At 43.8% G+C, this 22,596-nt stretch overlaps 1 protein-coding gene across 1 annotated transcript in view; it reads left to right on the top strand.

Moving 5' to 3' along the window:
- LOC126470079 (uncharacterized) overlaps positions 1 to 22,596 on the top strand; it is a 325,220-nt gene that overhangs the window by 117,884 nt on the left and 184,740 nt on the right. Inside the window, exons 6-7 of the mRNA XM_050097591.1 lie at positions 1,066 to 1,238; positions 12,639 to 12,859. Of these exons, the coding sequence (XP_049953548.1) occupies positions 1,066 to 1,238; positions 12,639 to 12,859 (394 nt within the window). The remainder of the gene's footprint in view (positions 1 to 1,065; positions 1,239 to 12,638; positions 12,860 to 22,596) is intronic.

Raw genomic sequence — 22,596 nt, 5'->3', positions numbered from 1 at the left:
TTCCTTTAAACAACTATAGGCAAATAGCTAAGTGGTCGGCAGTCCCATAGGTTGGTCAGTCAAGAGTGCTAACAGGAAGGCATAATGGACGCCAAGGTTATGAATTTTTGGCAAACCATACAGTCTTGATGTTAGCTCTTCGGATTTGATGAGAACCCTCTTGTCAGTGGGAGAAATCAGGGTTTTTTATTAGTTCATTAATTAATTACTCTAAGCACAGAAGTTGTGGAATCTCCCTCAAGCTTTCTATATATTCCTGGTTCTAATATGTCCCTAATTTTAATGCAGTAGTCGTCTCTCTCCATTACCTCTGTAGCATTGCCTTTACCTCTGTAGCACTGCCTTTATCTGCTGGAAGAATTAAAATGTCTTTATCAGAATTTAAACCTTTCGTTAAGTTACTGTTACATGGTTTACTCCTAAGCAATATTCTGCCTGATTTTCATCTGCAGTAGAAAACGAATTCCACCCTCAATATTAGCAATGATATCTTCTTTTGGTATTCTAGGTAAGACCGCACAGTTTCCCCCTTTGGCAAGAATGTCTATTTCATTCTTAGACAGGACGCTGTTAGACCTATTACTAACAATATGACTCATATCTGAGGGTAGCTTCCAGTGAAAACAAATATAAACAAGAGCACAGAATTTGAAAATTTCCCCTTACTAGACCTAATTTTTCTACTCCGCTCTACTATTAAGTAAAAAATGGCCAAACTGATAATTAATCCAAACTGATACGCAAATGCAAGTTTTCTTTATTGAGATGTGGACCTTTAAAATAGATAAATTAATTAATTGAACCTAAAGACAACTAAATTTTCATTTTTTTAATCTTGGTGTATAACACAATAAAAATTTAAACTTTGAATGTGTAAGGCTAAGGTGGCCACTGTGGAACCAATCCATAATCCAGAGCACATAAAAGATAGAAGCACAATTAAAAACATGAGTACAAAGTAATACTATTCTTATGGTCATCATGTTGCTAAAAATTATCTAAGGTTGCTGATTCTCATGTATTTTAAAAGTGCTTTAAAACTGAATAACCTTTCATTTATTTTAGGAAAAGAAATTGAATAAAAGTGAGAGACTACGTTTTCGTGAAGAAGCTGAGATGCTGAAAGGACTACAGCACCCAAACATTGTAAGATTTTACGATTACTGGGAGGTCTCACTTACAAAGAGAAAATACATTGTATTAGTTACAGAGCTGATGACATCAGGAACCCTAAAAACGTAAGTTTATGAGTTTATCATTTTTTCAGAGTCTGACATTACAACATACTTTAATAGTACTTAAAGTTGACATTTGTGAGCTTAAGGACTTCTTAAACTGTGTACTTGTATGCTGGGTAAAGATGATTGTTTTAATCAAGACTTCATTTGATGAGTGGACATTTGAAATCAAGAGGAAATAATTTTATTGTATGATGAATAAGTGTAACCATTATGAATTAGCCACCTGTTTATTTATGACCCAGTGATTATTTAAAAGTGCACCAACAATAAAGAGCATAAGAATTTACAGTGTGTGTAAGAAATTTACTGGAAACAGTAGCAGTGAGCACTGCTTAGCACAAGGGGCAACTTAATCCACAGTACTGTTGGCATTCCAGTGACATCAAAGGTGTGATCACCAATGAGATCGTAGCAGCCAGAACTGGCCTACCTATTAACATTCTGTGTACGTATCTTTCCACTATATTCTGTACTCTGACAAAGGTTAATGACAAGCCACCATTCTTACAACTGCATCACACACCCCACCCCTCCTACCCCCTGTCCTAAGTTGCGAACTGTTGTGTGCATATGTCCACTGTTTTATAGATAAATTGAGTTCACATATAACATATTCACAAACACAAGATACATTATCAATAAGAGAAAGTATTTAATTAAATATCAGAGCTACAGGTTTTCGTCAGCTCTACAGTTTCGTCAATCGCCCTATAAGGTAGCAGGAACTGCACCCAGCCTGAAACACAGCCATGCTTGTTAAATGAGATAAAAGTAAAAGTTTTTGGTCAATGAAATAGTTATTGCATAGCTTTGAGATGAACCCTTTCACGTATATTTTCCCTAAGCAGTTCTTTCCCAATAAGTTGAAAATTAGGTATGAAGTTACAGGGAGTATTTTTAGGTGAAAAACACAATTTTTACCATCATAGTATTTTGTTTAGCTGTATTATGCATGTAAAATAAACAATATAGATCTTACCTTAGAATTTTACATCATGATGTGGTTACTAAACAAGATGTAGTCCAAAACTAGTTTCATCTTGCTGTATTCTTAACTGCTTCCCATTTAAATCCCCTGTTTACATGTCTTGACACAGATGAAGACCATGTCCTCACCTACATGGAAATGATAGCCCATCAGTCCAAAAAGAGAAAAGTTAAGATGCTTCAAGTGTTCTACATAGTCAACTCCAGCTTGAGAAAAACTGTGTGAAAATATCAGGATAGTTCTTCTTTGGGATGTTCTCCAGTTCACACTTCTCAGTGGCTTCATTGTAGGCTATGTCATCAAAGCATTGATCCTTCATTTGAACTTCTACTTTTAGGAATTAAAAAAAGTCACTCAGCATCAAATCGGATCAATATGAAAGATGGTTGAGGACTGACGCTTCATTTTTCACAAAAAAAAAAGAAAAAAAAAAGGGGCGTATTACAAATGCAGCTATCGTGCAATTATCTGAAGTCCCTCTCCTTCGATTGTTGTGGACAAACCATCTGAATCCTCTTGCACAATTGACCATGACATGCAAATAGTATTTGGAAATTGACAGTGGTGCCAGTCGAATCCAATTTCCTATGGAGAATCTCATGAGCATTGTCTTCCTTTTTGATTTTGTCATTCTTCTTCGGTCTTAGCTAACGATCAGAGACCCACTTTGTCATTTTGTGGTATGTTCATATTGGTTTTTTTTTTTTCCACTCCAGAAAAGAATTATCCGCATTTCTCATTGCAATCCAGTCACTCTAGGCATCCACATGCCATTGTCTTTGTACAGAAATCAAAGTGTGCAGGGCAAATTTAGCACACATTTTCTTGTCTTTAACACTTTGTTTAGAGATGCTGTGTTCTTAAGTGATAGCCCTATGTGAGATATACGAGGTGCATTCAAGTTCTACGGCCTCTGATTTTTTTTTCTAATTAACTACTCACCCGAAATCGATGAAACTGGTGTTCCTTCTCAACGTAATCGCCCTGCAGACGTACACATTTTTCACAATGCTGACGCCATGATTCCATGGCAGCGGCGAAGGCCTCTTTAGGAGTCTGTTTTGACCACTGGAAATCGCTGAGGCCATAGCAGGACGGCTGGTGAATGTGCGGCCACGGAGAGTGTCTGTCATTGTTGGAAAAAGCCAAAAGTCACTAGGAGCCAGGTCAGGTGAGTAGGGAGCATGAGGAATCACTTCAAAGTTGTTATCACGAAGAAACTGTTGCGTAACATTAGCTCGATGTGCGGGTGCGTTGTCTTGGTGAAACAGCACATGCGCAGCCCTTCCCGGACGTTTTTGTTGCAGTGCAGGAAGGAATCTGTTCTTCAAAACATTTTTGTAGGATGCACCTGTTACCGTAGTGCCCTTTGGAATGCAATGGGTAAGGATTACTCCCTCGCTGTCCCAGAACATGGACACCATCATTTTTTTAGCACTGGCGGTTACCCGAAATTTTTTTGGTGGCGGTGAATCTGTGTGCTTCCATTGAGCTGACTGGCGCTTTGTTTCTGGATTGAAAAATGGCATCCACGTCTCATCCATTGTCACAACCGACGAAAAGAAAGTCCCATTCGTGCTGTCGTTGCGCGTCAACATTGTTTGGCAACATGCCACACGGGCAGCCGTGTGGTCATCCGTCAGCATTCGTGGCACCCGCCTGGATGACACTTTTCGCATTTTCAGGTCGTAATGCAGGATTGTGTGCACAGAACCCACAGAAATGCCAAATCTGGTGGCAATCTGTTCAACAGTCATTCGGCGATTCCCCAAAACAATTCTCTCCACTTTCTCGATCATGTCGTCAGACCGGCTTGTGCGAGCCCGAGGTTGTTTCGGTTTGTTGTCACACGATGTTCTGCCTTCATTAAACTGTTGCACCCACGAACACACTTTCGACACATCCATAACCCCATCACCACATGCCTCCTTCAACTGTCGATGAATTTCAATTGGTTTCACACCACGCAAATTCAGAAAACGAATGATTGCACGCTGTTCAAGTAAGGAAAACGTCGCCATTTTAAGTATTTAAAACAGTTCTCATTCTCGCCGCTGGCGGTAACATTCCATCTGCCATACGGTGCTGCCACCTCTGGGACGTATTGACAATGAACGCGGCCTCATTTTAAAACAACGTGCATGTTTCTATCGCTTTCCAGTCCGGAGAAAAAAAATCGGAGGCCTTAGAACTTGAATGCACCTCGTAAGTGTCAGTTTACAAAATATCAAGAATTTTCTAAGTGTTTCTGTTGGAGAACTTAAGATGGGACCACTGACTTCTTGTTGGCTGTGAGCGACACCTTCCCTCCTTTAAAACCTGTAAACCATTCACACTCATTCATGACCTAAAAAAAAATTATAGCTGTAAGGTTTTTGCTTCGACACGGATGTGTCGGTAGCCATTATAACGAGTAAAATATGAAATCGAATCACTGTTTGTTCTTCCACTGCGATCTGCGACAAAACAGCATTGATACACTATGGCCACCACCCTGCGGGTCCAGGGGTTAGAATAGGCACGAGGTATTCCTGCCTGTCGTAGGAGGCGACTAAAAGGAGTCTCACATGTTTCGGCCTTTGTGATGGTCCCCTGTGGGGTTTGACCTCCATTTTTCAAAATTTTCCCGAAGAGCGAGCTAATTGGGGAAGGGAGGCTTACATGGTGCATCGTGTCCATCAAGCACTGAGACCTATCACATTCTTCGTCAACGTGGATGTGCACTTCTGCTCATTCTCCAACTGTTGGGTGATGTCACACTCTTGGGTGCGTTATTTTCCATCAGCTGTGCAGTATCGTTTTCTGTGCCGACAATGATAATGGACTTGTTTTCTTGGTGGCACCTGATATCCAGCACGGTAGCCAGTCCATTTTGGTGGGGCTGCCATGTACCCTGTTGGTTGTAGCCCCCTGACCACACAGGGATCGCTCTGCTGATGCCTGCACCGTTAACTCCCCATGTAAGTTGAGGAGTAGATTCCCATCACCCTGGGGCATTGGGACTCCCGGTAATGGCCATCCTGCCAGGTGGCCTTTGCTGTTTCCGGGTGGCACCCGTGGGGAGGGCCCCTGGTCGGAGTGGGTGGCATCAGGGTGGATGACATGCGATGAAGTGTAGTTCATCATCTCTTGGTAGTGAAACACCAGCAGGCTCTAAGCATTCACGGGCTCAATTCAGTCCACGGAAGTATGAACCCAAATCGTTCCCCTCCCTGGCCACACTATGGGAGGAACGCAGGGCTAAGGATGGTAGCGGCTCTTATTCGCCCCGGTACCTTGTATGTTGGAGAGCTGATGGGGAATCTTCCTTGACGATAAAGTCTCAGTTTTTTGTTTAGCATTTAGAGGACAAGTTTGGGGAGGTGGAGGGCTTGTCCAAATTGAGATCTGGGTCAGTCTTAATCAAAACAGCATCCTCTGCCTAGTCATGGACGTTACTAGCTTGTGACAAGCTGGGGGATGGTCTACTGCTGTGATGTAAAACCCTATATCCTTCTCCCAATGCAGGGGTTTAAATGTTCGAAGTTCGGCCATATGTCTTCCTGCTGTACTTCCAGCATCACATGTCGAGATTGCGGACGCCCATCACATCCCAATACTCTGTGTGCCCTGCCTCCCATGTGTGTCAACTGCGAAGAGCACAGTTTGCTTGCACATTGATTGCAGAATTCTCCAGAAAGAAAGGAAAATCATGGAGTACAAGACCCTGGACTGACTGACCTACACTGAGGCTAATAGGAAATTTGAACACCTACATCGTGTACATATGACATCATCTTACGCCGCTGCTACAACAGTTCTAGCCCCAGTTCTAACTCCAGTCGGCTCTCAGAGCTGGAAGACTACACACCTGCCCCCTTGATGTGGGGGGCACTTCCCTCCCTGTTGCTCCTGCACCACCTACTTCAGGAGCAACACCCCCCCCCCCCCCCCCCCCTCAACCATCTGCAACGTCATTCGTCTTCGGCTGCTCTCACTAGTGAGGGGTCGCTTGGATCACTCCCTTCCCAGGTTTGTGCTTGTGGGAATGATGACACCCGCCAATGGCTGAAGATCCCAAAAGCAGCTGGTTGCAGGGCTTCACGCTCATCCTCAGTCATTGAGACTGAATCAGTGAAGTCCTTCCAGCTGGGGAAACCCAAGGAACAGTGAGAGAAATCCAAAAAGGAGGTCCCCAAAACCAAGGGAATTGTGATGGCACCCACCACCCACACCACCGCTACCTACAAGTTCTGTGTCTGCGGATGAGGTGGAGATTCTGGCATCCGCTGAGGACCTAGATCTCGCCGGGCCCTCAGGCAGAATGGATATAAACTGCTCGGGCAATAAGTCGGTGGCAGCAGGTGACCCTGAGGCGTAAACTGCCTCATTGAATGTTCCATGCCTTCCCAGTCTCACGATGATATCATCCTCCTGCGGAATTGCAGCGGTTTTTTCCACCACCTGGCTGACCTATGGCATCTGTTAAGCTTAACACCTGCTTCCTGCATTGCCCTCCAGGAAACCTGGTTCCCGGCAATGCAGACCCCCTGCCCTACGCATCTATAAGGGATACTACAGGAACCATAGCAACTGTAATTCAGTGTCAGGTGGAGTTTGTGCTTATGTCCTAAACTCAGTCTGTAGTGAACCTGAGCCCCTTCAAACCCATCTTGAAGCTGTGGCTGTCAGAATAAGGACGACGCAGGAAATAACTGTCTGCAATGTATATCTTCCTCCAGATGGTGTAATATCCCTGAAAGTATTAACTGCACTGATTGATCAGCTGCCTAAAACCTTTCCTACTTTTTGGAGATTTTAATGCCCATAACCCCTTGTGGGGTGGCACCGTGCTTACTGGCCGAGGCAGAGATGTTGAAACTTTACTGTCTCAGTTCGACCACTGCCTCCTTAATACTGGGGCTGCCACACACTTTAGTGTGGTTCGAGGTAGTTACTAGGCCATTGATTTATCACATTGCAGCCCAGGACTTCTCCTATCCATCCACTGGAGAGCACATGACTACCTGTGTGGTAGTGATCACTTCCCTATCTTCCTGTCACTGCCTCGGCACCAAGCCAATGAACGCCTGCCCAGATGGGCTTTAAACAAGGCGGACTGGGAAACTTTCACCTCTGCTGTCACTGTTGAATCTCTCCCACACAGTAACATCGATGTGATGGTTGAGAAGGTGACTACAACAATTGTTTCTTTGGCAGAAATCGGGATCACTCGCTCTTTAGGGTGCCCCCGGCAAAAGACAGTTGCTTGGTGGTCGCCGGAAGTCGCTAACATAATTAAGTCGAGTCAGTGAGCTCTACAGCGGCATAAGTGGCACCCTTCCCTGGAGCACCTCATACCCTTCAAATGGCTGCGTGCTAGCATTCGCCAGCTTATCAAACAATGGAAGCAGAAGTGTTGGGAGATATATGTCTAGGCCATTGGATGCCATGCGTCAACTTCCCATGCCTGGACAAAGATCAAACGTGTTTTCGGGTACCAGACCCCAGCAGGTGTCCCTGTCGTTAACATACATGGTGTGTTATCTACCGATACAAATGCGATTGCCGAACACTTGGCTGAGCACTATGCTCATGCCTCTGTGTCGGAGAATTACCCCCCCCCCCCCCCCCCCCCCCCAGGCTTTTGCACTCCAAACGGCAGATGGAAGGGAAAGTCCTCTTGTTTACTACATGCCACAGTGAATCCTATAACGCCCCCTTTGCAGAGTGGGAGCTCCTCAGTGCTCTTGCACATTGCCCTGTCACACCTCCTGAACCAGATCGGATCCACAGTCAGATGATTAAACATCTCTCAACTGACTACAAGCGATGTCTCCTCGTCTTCTTCAACCAGATCTGGTGCAATGGCGTCTTTCCATCGCAGTGGCAGGAGCGCACCATCATTCTGGTGCTCAAACCTGGAAAAACCCACTAGAAGTGGAGAGCTATGAGCCCACCCGCCTCACAAATTTTCTTTGTAAGGTGCTGGAACGTATGGTGTGTCGGCAGTTGGGTTGGGTCCTGGAGTCACGTGGCCTACTGGCTCCAGGTCAGGCCGGCTTCCACCAGGGTCGCTCTACCACTGACAATCTTGTGTCCATAGACTCTGCCATCCGTACAACCTTTTCCAGATGCCAACCCCTGGATGCCGTCTTCTTTGATTTACGGAAAGCGTATGACATGACCTGGTGACGTCATATCCCTGCCACATTTTACGAGTTTGGTCTCCAAGGCCCACTCCCAATTTTTATCCAGAATTTCCTGTTGCTTTGTACTTTCCGTGTCCCATAGTTCCCCCCCGTATCCAGGATAATGGGATCTGTATTGAGTGTATCTCTACTTTTAATGGCCATTAATGGTCTAGCGGCAGCTGTATGCCTGTCCATCACACCTTATCTGTATGCAGACAAGTTCTGCATTTTATTATGCTCCACCAGTACTGGTGTTGTCGAGTGGCGCCTACAGGGAGCCATCCACAAGGTGCAGTCATGGGCTGTAGCCCACAGGTTTCAGTTTTCGGCTGCAAAGTCGTGTGTTATGCACTTCTGTCGGCGTCGGTCCGTTTGTCCAGAACCAGAACTTTACCGTGATGATGATCCACTCACTGTAGTGGAGACATATTGATTCTTAGGACTGGTTTTCGACGCCTGATTGACTTGGATTCCTCACCTTTGTCAGGTTAAGCAGAAGTGCTGGCAGCACTTCAGTACCCTCCGCTGGCTGAGCAACACCAATTGGTGTGCAGATCGCTCTACGCTGCTGCAGCTCTACAGAGGTCTTGTTCAATTCCGCCTTGACTATGGGTGTCTGTTTTATGGTTCGGCGGTTCCCTCAGCGTTTCGTTTACTCAACCAAGTGCACCACTGCGGCGTTTGCCTAGAAACAGGAGCTTTTAGGACAAGTCCGGTAACTAGCATCCTTGGGGAAGCCGGAGTCCCTCCATTGCAGGTTAGGCGTGCACAACTGCTGGCCAGTTACGTAGCACATGTTCATAGTTTTCCTGCTCATGTGAATCACCGTCTCCTTTTCCCACCCATGGCGGTTCATCTCCCGCATCGGCGGCCCAGGTCAGGCCTTCCAATTGCAGTTTGTGTCCAGTCCTTTCTTTCTGAACTAAAGTCCTTGCCTTTCCCACCTATACTTGAGGTTCATTCACATACACCTTCATGGTGTACACCGGGGCTGCAGCTTCGCCTGGACCTTTCAGATGGCCCTAAGAACTCAGTTAACCCCACGGCTCTCATCTGCCACTCCGTCTCGTTCCTTGACAAGTACCGAGGCCACAAAATGGTTTACACCAAAGGCTCGATGGCTGATGCTCATGTCAGCTTCACGTAAGTCCATGGAGGGCATATTGAACAGCATTCCTTGCCTGATGGCTGCAGTATTTTCACTGCTGAGCTGGTGGCTATATCTCGTGCCCTTGAGCACATCCGTTCGTGCCCTGGTGAGGTGTTTCTTCCTTGTACTAACTCCTTGAGCAGCCTACAAGCTCTCTCCCACTGCTACCCTTGTCATCCTTTGATAGCGACCATCCATGAATCCATCTATGCTTGGGAACGGTCTGGTCGTTCAGTGGTGTTTGTCTGGACCTCAGGTCATGTTTACGCGGAAACCGCTTGTGGAGATCAGCTGCTCTGCCACTGACCTGCATTCAGTACTACGCCGTAAGGTTTTGCGGCTTTGCAAGACGAAATGGCATAACCTCAGCACGCACAACAAACTGCGTGCCATTAAGGAGACTACGAATGTGTGGCAGTCCTCCATGCTGGCCTCTTGCAGGGACTCTGTAGCTCTCTGCCTGCTCCGCATTGGCCATGCTAGGGTGACACACAGCTACCTCCTGCGCCGTGATGACCCACTTCAGTGTCGGTACAGCGCCCGGCTGACAGTGGCCCATAGTTCGGTGAGCTGTCCTCCTTTGGCTGTCCTATGATGGACTCTTCAGTTACTGGACTTGTTGCCATTACTTTTAGCTAACAACGCCTCATCGGCTAATTTAGTTTTACATTTTATGCTTGACGGTGGGTTTTATCATTCTATGTAAGTTTTAGCGCATGCCCTTTGTCCCTTTGTGTTCTCCACTCTAATGCTTTTTGGATGGATGTTTTAATGTGTGGCACAGTGGCTGGCTTTTCCTTTCTGTTCTTGTTTTCGGCCAGCTACAGTCATCTGCTCTCTTGTTTTTAGCCCTTCTAACTATGGTTTTCTTTTCCAGTTTTTGTTCATAGTAGTGTTGGTTGCCCTTCTGTTGTTCTTCTGGTTCTTCCTTTCTATTGTTATTGTGCTGTGCATTTCCTTTCTTTTCTTTTCTTCTTTCCATTGTGTAATTATAGTTGTTATCTCAAGCTGTCACCATAGTTACGGCACTGACATTGCATTTACACCGGGAATAAATCAACTAGCAACATTTTGGATGACTAGTGTGTTTACACTGCATGACAAAAGACAACATGGATGTCTATGTGGCTGTGTAAGTGATTAAGCATTGTTATTCTTTGCGACAGGTAAAATGGCCACTAGAGTGCATTCGTTTTGTTCACATGTAGTGTTGTTACCAGGTCTGATAGGGTATATAAAGCATGTGAACAGCATCAGATGTCGAATGACCGCTGTGGAAGACAAGAAGGTGCAACATGTGTGAGCATTATAAGTACCGGTTAGAGTTTGAAAGGGGCCTCAGTGTGGGTCTCCATTTGGCCAGCTGGTCAGTATCGAGGTTTGTGGGTTATTTGTACGTGTCAGTGGTCTGTTGTTGCACTGCATGTGAATATGAGAACAGATGTGCTCATTAACATTGCTGTTGACCAAGTCTGACCATCACAAGGAACGATGGCCATATTGTGCACAAAGCACATTGGAACCTCTTCACATATGTGTCTGCCATCTGAAAACAAGTAATGTACTCCCTGCAACAGTCTGTCTCTCCCACACCATAGCTTGGACCCTAGCAGCAGCCAGACTATGGAATTACCATCCAACATGTAGGGTGATATTATCATTCTTTTGGCTTGCATTTACAGTAATATCTTTCAAGCAGTTTTGTGAGCTCAGAATGTGAAAGTAACACAGTGTTTTTGACAGTTGACTTAAGAGATTGACATGTCACTCAGTAGTTGAGGTGGCCAATAACAACACTCTGATGTCTACAAAAAGGTAACAGAGTAATACGGTTATTTGTAATATGTACACTTAATAACTGAGATATGTTCTCTTAATAATTGAGATATACATAACTTCGAAGTACTGTAGGTCCCTCTGTAGTGTTGAGTTATTTACATTGATGGTAATGTTCATGATAGAAACAATCGCTTAAGTCAATGGTAACTAATAATGCCTACTAGTGTCATTCCAGGTCAGTGTAATTTCCTTACTCCAGCCTTCTGCACTTATGTTGATAAGTCTATAGATACACCGAATCTCTGTGGGCGAAGTTCTGAGTGGATGCTTAAAAGGTGAACCAGCCAATTGGAGTTGCAGGCATTGAGGCCATGTGAATTTAGTGCCCTCTGGTGCAGTGTATTCATGACACTCCCATCAGAGATAGTGAGAAATAGAAGAGCAAGCTCACTCGATGGCATACCAATGGGAAATTTAAATGTGCTGTCTCTTGTGCAGCTGTGAGTGTTGCTCCACGTGCAATTGATGAAGATGCCGTTGATACCTCAATGACTGTAGTTTTGCTTCATAAGAAACATGTGAAAATGGATTGTATTGAAGTGCAAATTCAAAGTTGTGGGTGTACTGCTTTTTCTTGCTCACTTCTTAATCAAGCTGCTGTGGTTGGAAGTTAGGTCATAATCCTGCAGTTTAATAAAATACTGTAGTAAATATTATGTATGACTAATTTTGAATTTAAATGGATATTTTATTACCAAGTAGAGAAAGTAAAGGCGAAACGAAATGATCTGTTGTCATTAGAGTGTGAACTAAGTATTCATTACGTAGTCACACCAATTTCATGTTGCATTCGACCATCATTGTGGTGTTGGAAGCAGTTGATTTAGATAGTGTTAAAAGAGCAAAACATTCTTGCACAGAATTCTTAAACTAATGGCATCTGATTCTTCAAACATTATTCAAGTACTTTAAGTTCCAGAATTATGCTATACTGTAAGCTGTATAGTGACTAAACTTAACCTTTTTGTGTTAGATGGTTTCATTATTTGCAACATTCTTCTAGGATACTGTCTGGAGACTTACTAGAGTATAGTAAATTGATGCTTTGTAATATTTACTTCAGACTTTATTGTATTCACTTGTGCTTCATACAATACGTTACTAGCCAGCCCCCTTCCTCCATATCTCTCTTTCTCTCTCTCTCTCTCTCTCTTTCTCTCTCTCTCTCTCTCTCTCTCTCTCTCTCTCTCTCTCTCTAAGGGGGATGCTCTAGGTGCTGTAATAATAATATAATTTTTTGTTTGCAGTTATCTACGTCGATTTAAGAAAATCAATCCTAAAGTTTTGAAATCATGGTGTCGCCAAATACTTAAAGGACTCATGTTTTTGCACTCCCGCTCAACACCAATAATACACCGGGATCTCAAGTGTGACAACATATTTATAACTGGCACTACTGGAAGTGTAAAAATTGGTGACTTAGGTTTAGCTACACTGAAGAACAGGTCCTTTGCGAAATCCGTTATTGGTAAGTATAATGAAAAACAATTAAAACATTATGTAGTGATGAAATCAAAAGATTATTACATTTGCTGATTGAGGAGCAATTGCCCATCAGAGACATTGTGTAAATGTCGATAAGCTGTGTGAAAAGTTAATTAAATGTAATATTACTGTGTTATGTTGTTAATATATGTATAATGATATATCAGTTACATTTATACCATTTTCTGCTCATTCTTTCTTCTTGTGATCTTCAGTAAAAGGTGACCATTTAATAAAGGCAGGAGGAAAGAAAGAAACGCAATTTCTCATCGTGCATAAGTTGGGCGTGTTGAATAGAAACTTCACTTTGTATTTGTGACGTGTCTGTACGCCGTAGTTCTTGCATCATTCTTTATTGTTTTCACAAGCTTTCTGTTGCTGCAAAGCCTGTGCTTTATGTGACCTAAACACATTGTGCTCTAATCTAGTGACAGTAATCACACTGTTTGAGAACATTCACGAATGCAGAAAAGTTGTTTACTAACTGTTACACAGAAAGTACATCAATAGGAAAGCCATTTAATATTCTGATATACTGTCTTCCACACACTATCACTTTCTTGCTTCCTTTTGTGCATAATGGACATTTGCAGTCTTCGTAATTCATCTTGTTTCTTTAAATACACACATCAAAAAAAGTTTTCCATCACCCAGGTTTCCAGAACTCCTGAAGATAGACGATAGACGTTGACTGCGTATATTGTATCACAGACACAGTCCCTTTGACTGTTCAGAGGTGTCAGTAAGCCCACCCAAAGATGTAAATATCCATGCATGAGCAGCGCCTATTAGACAGAGTGGGTACGACAGCCGATCAGTTTGTCATTCCTCCAGGAAGGAGGTACACGGCTCGTGTTGTCTGTACTTCAACCATACCTAGACAGTCAGTACTGCGGTTCGATCACGTCTGCATTGTTACTTTGCACCAGGAAGGGCTCTCAAGAAGGGAAGTGTCAGCTGTCTCCCAGTGAACCAAAGCAGTGTTGTTCGGACACGGAGGAGATACAGAGAGACAGGAACTGATGATAACATGCCTTGTTCAGGCTGCCCAAGGGCTACTACTGCAGTGGATGATCGCTATCTACGGATTATGGCTCGGAGGAACCCTGACAGCAAGGCCACCATTTTGAATAATGCTTTCCATGCAGTCACAGGACATCGTGTTAAGACTCAAACTGTGAAAAATAGGCTGAATGATGTGCAGCTTCACTCTCGATGTCCATGGTGAGGTCCATCTTCGCAAACATGACACCATGCAGCGTGGTACTGATGGGCCCAACAACATGCCGAATGGACGGCTCAGGATTGGCATCACATTCTCCTCACCAATGAGTGTCGCGTATGCCTTCAACCAGACAATCGTCGGAGACATGTTTGGAGGCAACCCAGTCAGGCTGAACGCCTTAGACACATTGCCCAGTGAGGTGGAGGTTCCCTGCTGTTCTGGGGTGGCATTATGTGGGGCCGACGTACACTGCTGGGGGGTCATGGAAGGCGCTATAATTGCTGCACGATAAGTGAATGCAATTCCCCGATTGATAGTGCAACCATATCGACAGCATATTGGCGAGGAATTCATCTTCATGGATGACAGTTCGCGCCCCCATCGTGCACATCTTGTGAATGACTTCTTTGAGGATAATGGGGGCCAGCATGTTTTCCAGAGACATGAACCCTATCGAACATGCCTGGGATAGATTGAAAAGGGCTGTTTATGGATGACGTGACCCACGAACCACTCTGAGAGATCTACACCGAATCACCATTGAGGAGTGGGACAGTTTGGACCAACAGTAGCTTGGTGAACTTGTGGATAGTATGCCATGACGAATACAGGCATGCATCAGTGCAAGAGGATGTGCTACTGGGTATTAGAGGTATCGGACCATCACCTCTGAAGGTCTCGCTGTACGGTGGTACAACATGCAAAGTGTAGTTTTCATTAGCAATAAAAAGGGCGAAAATGTTGTTTATGTTATTCCAATTTTCTGTACAGGTTCCGGAACTCTCAGAACTGAGATGATGCAAAACTTTCTTTGATGTGTGTATTTCTCCCTTAGTGTTCAGCATGTCTGTGTGGTATTGTAGTGTATATAATCCATACGAAATGTTCCCCCGCCCCACCGCTTTCCCTCCATCACTCCTCTGTTTGGCTACTAGTACCAGTACTAGCTGATGAACTACATGTAATATTGGCATGGCACAACATGACAGAGAAAAAATTTTGAATTTCTACCATCTTAGTTTATTAATTTGTCTCTTAACAAAGATTTTTGGATGTGTAGTTTTTTTAGAGGAGGATTTTGGATGATTAAAGGTAACTAGACTTTTCATGTAAGATCTCCTGTCTATGACTGGATTAGTAAACAGCCATGAATGAATAATAGTCAATGTGTGAAGAAGTACTTTTGAACAGGTTTTCTGAAAATTGTCTCCTAGTTTGACAGCTTACATGCAATAGAAATATTTTAGACCTTGTAATTACAAAAAGGCCTTACCTTACCGAGGTTTCAGAATAGAGGTGGATTAGTGATCATGATATTATAATGATGATGTTTATTCAAGTTAATAAATCCATCAAGAAGGCAAGAACAATATTTTTGCTACAAAACTTAGATAAGCAGTTGTTAGCATCCCACTTAGACAATGAATGGACATCATTTAGTTCCAATATGATGAATGTAGAGGAATTACAGCCATGGTTTAAATGGATTGTAAAGCACCCTGTGGAGAAGTTTGTACTGATAAGTGGATTTTTGACAGAAAAGACCCACCATAGTTTAATAACAAAATTCGGAAAATGCTGTGGAACTGGAGTGTTGCATCCTTAGTTCAAAAAAGATCGCACAAATGATGACAAGCAAAAGTTACTAGAAGTTTGTCCGCCTACAAAAAGATTGATGCGCAAAGTGTACAACTACTTCCAACATCGTAACTTAGCGAAAGGTCTTGCCGAGAACCTGACAAAATGGTGTTCATATGTAAAATCACTAAATGGGTCAAAGGCTTCTATTCAGTCACTTGTTGACCAGTTTGGTCTGGCACTAGAAGGCAGAAAAAGGAAAGCTGAAGTTTTAGTTTTTGTAGGAGGATCATCGCACAGACTCCTGTATGGAGTACACAGTAATAGGCATCCCTGGTGTAAAGAAGCAACTGAAAGAGTTGGAAAAAAATAATTTGTTAAGTCCAGATGGACTCCGTGTTTGGTTTTACAGAGAGCAGTCTTCGGCACTGGCCCCTACTTAGCTTGCATTTATCGTGAACCTCTCACCCAATGACTCCCAATGGGCTCACATCTCTTTTGTGAGTATGTGCCACCTCTGGGCCCCGGCCATTGCAGCGCTACCTCCCTTTCCATGCCACAGGTCTATCCTCGTACTATTCTTTGTATCCTCTCTGCCTTTCCCTTGTAGGGTCTTCTTGGTGCCAGTTGTGCTTGGATGAGGCTTGTAATTTTGGACAGTTATCTTCTTCCCTTCTGTGTTCTATAACTTCTCATTCTAAACTACACTCATGCTCATAAATTAAGGATAATGCTGATACAGAGTGAAACAACGCTATGATGGGCGGTTTGCGGGTTTGTCACCTTGAGGTATCACCATGTGGTGCATTTGACTTGCGGTCGTCGTACGGTGGTGCTGGCAGCAGTCCACATACGCAGAGGTGTGTTGGTGCATGTCAGAGTATGGTGCAGATGTTTCCAGACGTGCTAATGGTGACTGTGTGTTGAAAAGGGCTCAAGGAGCACATATTGATGACATTACGAGGGGTAGAATACTAGGGTGACTGGAGGCTGGTCAAACACAGCAGGTCGTAGCACGGATCCTCCGTGTGCCACAAAGTGTGATCTCAAGATTATGGCGACGATTCGAGCAGACAGGAAACGTTTCCAGGCACTACAGTATGGGATGTCCACAATGTACACCACCACCAGAAGACCGGTATCTCACCATCAGTGCCCACAGACGGCCACGGAGTACTGCAGGTAGCCTTTCTCGAGACCTTACCGCAGCCAGGGGAACAGTTGTCTCCAGACACACAGTCTACATCTACATTGATACTCTGCAAATCACATTTAAGTGCCTGGCAGAGGGTTCATCGAACCACCTTCACAATTCTCTATTATTCCAATCTCGTATAGCACATGGAAAGAATGAAAACCTGTATCTTTCTGTATGAGTTCTGATTTCCCTTATTTTATCGTAGTGATCATTCCTCCCTATGTAGGTCGGTGTCAACAAAATATTTTCGCATTCGGAGGAGAAAGTTGGTGATTGGAATTCCGTTGCAACGAAAAACGCCTTTCTCTTAATGATTTCCAGCCCAAGTCCTGTATCATTCCTGTGACTCTCTCTCCCATATTTTGCGATATTACAAAACATACTGCCTTTCTTTGAACTTTTTCGATGTTCTCCATCAGTCCTATCTGGTGAGGATCCCACACTGCGCAGCAATATTCTAAAAGAGGACGGACAAGTGTGGTGTAGGCAGTCTCCTTAGTAGGTCTGTTACATTTTCTAAGTGTCTTGCCAATAAAATGCAGTCTTTGGTTAGCCTTCCCCACAACATTTTCTATGTGTTCTTTCCAATTTAAGTTGTTCGTAATTCTAATACCTAGGTATTTAGTTGAATTTACGGCTTTTAGATTAGACTGATTTATCATGTAACCAAAGTTTAATGAGTTCCCTTTAGCACTGATGTGGATAACCTCACACTTTTCGTTATTTAGTGTCAACTGCCACTTTTTGCACGATTTTGATATTTCTTCTAAATCATTTTGCAGTTTGTTTTGATCTTCTGATGACTTCATTAGTCGATAAACGACAGCGTCATCTGCAAACAACCGGAGACGGCTGCACAGATTGTCTCTAAAATCATTTATATAGATAAGGAACAGTAAAGGGCCTATAACACTACCTTGGGGAATGCCAGAAATCACTTCTGTTTTACTCGATGACTTTCTGTCACTTACTATGAACTGTGACCTCTCTGACAGGAAATTTCAAACCCAGTAACATAACTGAGTTGATATTCCATAAGCATGCAATTTCACTACAAGCCGCTTGTGTGGTACAATGTCAAAAGCCTTTTGGAAATCCAGAAATATCGAACCGATCTGAAATCCCTTGTCAGTAGCACTCAACACTTCATGTGAATGAAGAGCTAGTTGTGTTTCACAGGAACGATGTTTTCTAAACCCATGTTGACTGTGTGTCAATAGACCATTTTCTTAGGGGTAATTCATAATGTTCGAACACAATATATGATCCAAAATCCTGCTGCATATCAACGTTAACGAAATGGGCCTGTAATTTAGTGGATTACTCCTACTACCTTTCTTGAATATTGGTGTAACCTGTGCAACATTCCAGTCTTTGGATATGGATCTTTCATTGTGTGAATGGTTGTATATGATTGTTAAGTATGGGGCTAATGCATCAGCATACTCTGTAAGGAACCTAATTGATATACAGTCTGGACCAGAAGACTTGCTTTTATTAAGTGATTTTAGTTGCTTCACTACTCCAAGGATATTTACTTCTATGTTACTCATGTTGGCAGCTGTTCTTGATTCGAATTCTGGAATATTTACTTCGTCTTCTTTTGTGAAGGTATTTTGGAAGGCTGTGTTTAGTAACTCTGCTTTGGCAGCACTGTCTTCGATAGTATCTCCATTGCTATCGCGCTGAGAAGGCATTGATTGTTTCTTGCCGGTAACGTACTTCACATACGACCAGAATCTCTTTGGATTTTCTGCCAGATTTCGAGACAAAGTTTCGTTGTGGAAACTGTTACAGGCATCTTGCATTGAAGTCCACGCTAAATTTCGAGCTTCTGTAAAAGATTGCCAATATTGGGGATTTTTCGTCTGTTTAAATTTGGCATGTTTGTTTCGTTGTTTCTGCAACAGTGTTCTAACCCGTTTTGTGTACCAAGGAGGATCAGCTCTGTCATTTATTAATTTATTTGGTATAAATCTCTTAATTGCTGTCAATACTATTTCTCTGAATTTAAACCACATCTGGTCTACACTTATATTATTAATTTGGAATGAGTGGAGATTGTTTCTCAGGAAGGCATCAAGTGAATTTTTATCTGCAGTTTTGAATAGGTATATTTTTTTCTTATTTTTCGAGGATTTGGGGATTACAATATAGAGTCTCGCTGCGACAACCCTGTGTTCACTAATCCCTGAATTGGTTTTGATGCTCATTATTAACTCAGGATTATTTGTTGCTAAGCGGTCAAGTGTGTTTTCTTAACCATTTACTATTTGCATTGGCTCATGAATTAACTGTGTGAAATAATTTTCAGAGAATGCGTTTAGCACAATTTCGGATGATATTTTATACGTACCTCTGGAATTAAACATATATTTTCGCTAACATATCGAGGGTAAATTAAATTCACCACCAACTATTATCGTATGAGTCAGGTACATGTTTGAAATCAAACTCAAGTTTCCTTTGAACCTTTCAGCAACTGTATCATCTGATTTGGGAGGTCGGTAAAAAGATCCATTTATTATTTTATTCCGGTTGCCAACAATGACCTCTGCCCATATTAGCTCACAGGAAGCATCTACTTCAATTTCGCGACAAGTTAAACTACTTCTGATAGCGACAAACTCGCCACCACCAACCATGTTTAGCATATACTATCGGAACACCGTTAGGTTCTTCGCAAAAATTTCAGCTGAGCTTATATCGGGCTTCAGCCAGCTTTCAGTGCCTATAACGATTTGAGCATCAGTGTTTTCTATTAGCGCTTGGAGATCTGGTATTTTCCCAACACTGCTACAACAATTTACAACTGTTATATAATGGTTCCTGTATTAACATTCTTCCTGTGTTCAGCCTGCACCCTTTGTGACTGAAGCCCTTCTTGTGTTTTCCCAAGACCCTCTAACCTAAAAAAACCGACGAGTCCCTGCCCCACAGCCCCTGCTATCCATGTGGCCGCCTCCTGCGTATAGTGGACACCTGACCTTTTCAGCGGAATCCCAAACCCAACCACCCTTCGGTGCAAGTCGAGGAATCTGCAACCTACACGGTCGCAGAACCGTCTGAGGCTCTGAGACCATCCACTCGGCTCTGTACAAGAGGTCCGCAATTGGACCTGTCAGCTATGCTGCAAATGGTCAGCTCTGCTTTCATCTTGCAAGCAAGACTAGCAGCTTTTACCACTTCTATTACCCACTCGAAACCAGAGAGGATCTCTTCTGATTCAAAGTGACACACATCATTGGTACCGATGTGAGCAACCAGCTGCAGTTGGCAGCACCTTATGCTCTTCATGGCATCTGGGAGGGCCCTTTCCACATCTGGAATGACTCCACCCGTTATGCACACGGAGTGCAGATTGGTTTTCTTACCCTTCTTGTCAACCAAGTCCTTAAGGGTCCCCATAACGCCCCTAACGTTAGAGATCCCAACTATCAGTAATCCCAACCTCTGTGGTTGCCCGGATCTTGCAGGCCGAGTGGTTTCCTCTGAAACAGGTGAGGCAACAGCATCTTGCTCAGCGACAGTGTCAGCCACATACAGCACCTGGTACCTGTTTATCAGACAAACCGGGGAAGCCTTATGTGCGGCCGCCTGGGAAGTCTTTCTCTGCCTGCTTCGCCCTGGGGCGAAGGTGAGGGATCGACCACAGGTGAGGGGTCAGCCTCAGTGCGAGCGGTAACTGGTTTGGCCACTGGTGAGGACCGATCGGAGGACTCGGACGTGCTGGATGTCCATTGGATCCCCACAGCCAGCCCACAACAGTGATGCCCATCCACTGCAGCCTCAAGCTGTGCAACCGAAGCCGTCACAGCCTGAAGCTGAGAGTGAAGTGTCACCAACTCTGCTCGCATCCGCACACAACAATCGCAGTCCCTGTCCATACTTAAGACTGTGGAAAACTAAACTATGCAGATAAATGGACTATCGGCACGTGCTGCGCAACTCTACTGTAGACCCTGACGGAAATGCACGAACTGTGTCTAGTAATACGCAGATATACAAAAACCTAACTACCGAAGCACTCGGGTGAAACAAAAAAATTTTTCCTGATTAGGAACTTGTAATGTGTCACAAAATAAGTTTACTTTCCGACACAAACAAAAACGCGACAACTGTGGCTGTTAGATATCAAATTTACACGCAGAAACTTAAGAAACTAAACTATTAAAGCACACAGATGATACAATAAAGTTCACTCCTGATTAGGAACTCGTAAATGTCACAAAAGCGTTTACTTCCCTGTTGCTGCATCTGTTTCAGTCGGCTACTGCTGCCTGATGACTGAACAGACAGGGTTTATTCACCCGGAGACCTACAAGGTGCATTCCACTGACCCCTGGTCACAGGAGAGCCTGTAAAGCCTGGTGTCAAGAACACAGTACATGGTCATTGGAACAGTGGTCCCAGGTTATGTTCACTGACGTGTCCAGATATAGTCGGAAAAGTGATTCTCGCTGGGTTTTCATCTAGCATGAACCAGGAACCAGACACCAACCCGTTAATGTCCTTGAAATGGACCTGTATGGGGAGGTCGTGGTTCGATGGTGTTGGGTGGGATTATGATTGGTGCATGTACGCCCCTGCATGTTTTCGACAGGGGAACTGTAACAGGTCAGGTGTATCGGGATGTCACTTTGCACCAGTGTGTCCGCCTTTTGAGGGGTGCAGTGGGTCCCACCTTCCTCCTGATGGATGATAATGCACGGCCTCACCGAGCTGCCATCGTGGAGGAGTACCTTGAAACAGAAGATATCAGGCGAATTGCCTGCCTGTTCTCCAGACCTAAACCCCATCGAGCAAGTCTGTTATGCTCTTGGTCGACGTATCGCTGTATGTCTTCAAACCCCTAGGACACCTCAGGAGCTCCGACAGGCACTGGTGCAAGAATGGGAAGCTATACCCCAGCAGCTGCTCGACCACCTGATCCAGAGTATGCTAACCTGTTGTGCGGCCTGTGTACGTGTGCATGGTGATCATATCTCATATTGATGTTGGGGTACGTGCTCAGGAAACAGTGGCGTTTTGTAGCACATGTGTTTCGGGACGGTTTTCTCAACTTACCACCAATACCGTGGACTTACAGATCTGTTTTGTGTGTGTTCCCTATGCGCCTATGCGGTTAGTGCCAGTTTTGTGTAGTGCATGTTGTGTGACACCACATTCTGCAATTATCCTTAATTTATGAGCATGAGTGTATATGGTGCCCATAGTTGGGTTTGATTTGCCATTTCTTTTCCAAATTTTACAGAAGTGCGGATAGTGCAAGAAAGGTTGCCTAACATTGTGTATATTTCACATTTGTGTCTTTCTCACTTTGAACTCTTTCTTCCTTATAGTGTACGTATTCTCTCTGTTATAATTTTGCAAAGCCATAGTTTGGTTGTAGATTTATGGTAGCTGTGCTACATGTAGCTCTGCATGACCATCCTTGTACTCTCTCACTAATGTGGACATTAGTGACAGTAGCATATAGTACAAGCCCCGCCACCGACCTCTCTGCAGATACTGACTATCCATTGCTCATGATGTGACACGAATATAAGTTGTTGTCAGGCTCACAGCCTCCAGCCTTTAATCTTCTTGCTCGACCATCAGTAGACAATGTGTATGTAAATCACAGCAGAGTAACAAGGTTGTTTGGAGTTAGAACAAAGGAACAACTTTCAGACTTTGGTGTTATGGTTCTAAATGTTTTTGCATTGGTTTGGAGCAA

The sequence above is a fragment of the Schistocerca serialis genome, chromosome 3 (assembly GCF_023864345.2).
Source record: "Schistocerca serialis cubense isolate TAMUIC-IGC-003099 chromosome 3, iqSchSeri2.2, whole genome shotgun sequence".
NCBI lineage: Eukaryota > Metazoa > Arthropoda > Insecta > Orthoptera > Acrididae > Schistocerca > Schistocerca serialis.
This window is presented reverse-complemented; position numbering and strand designations above follow the sequence as displayed.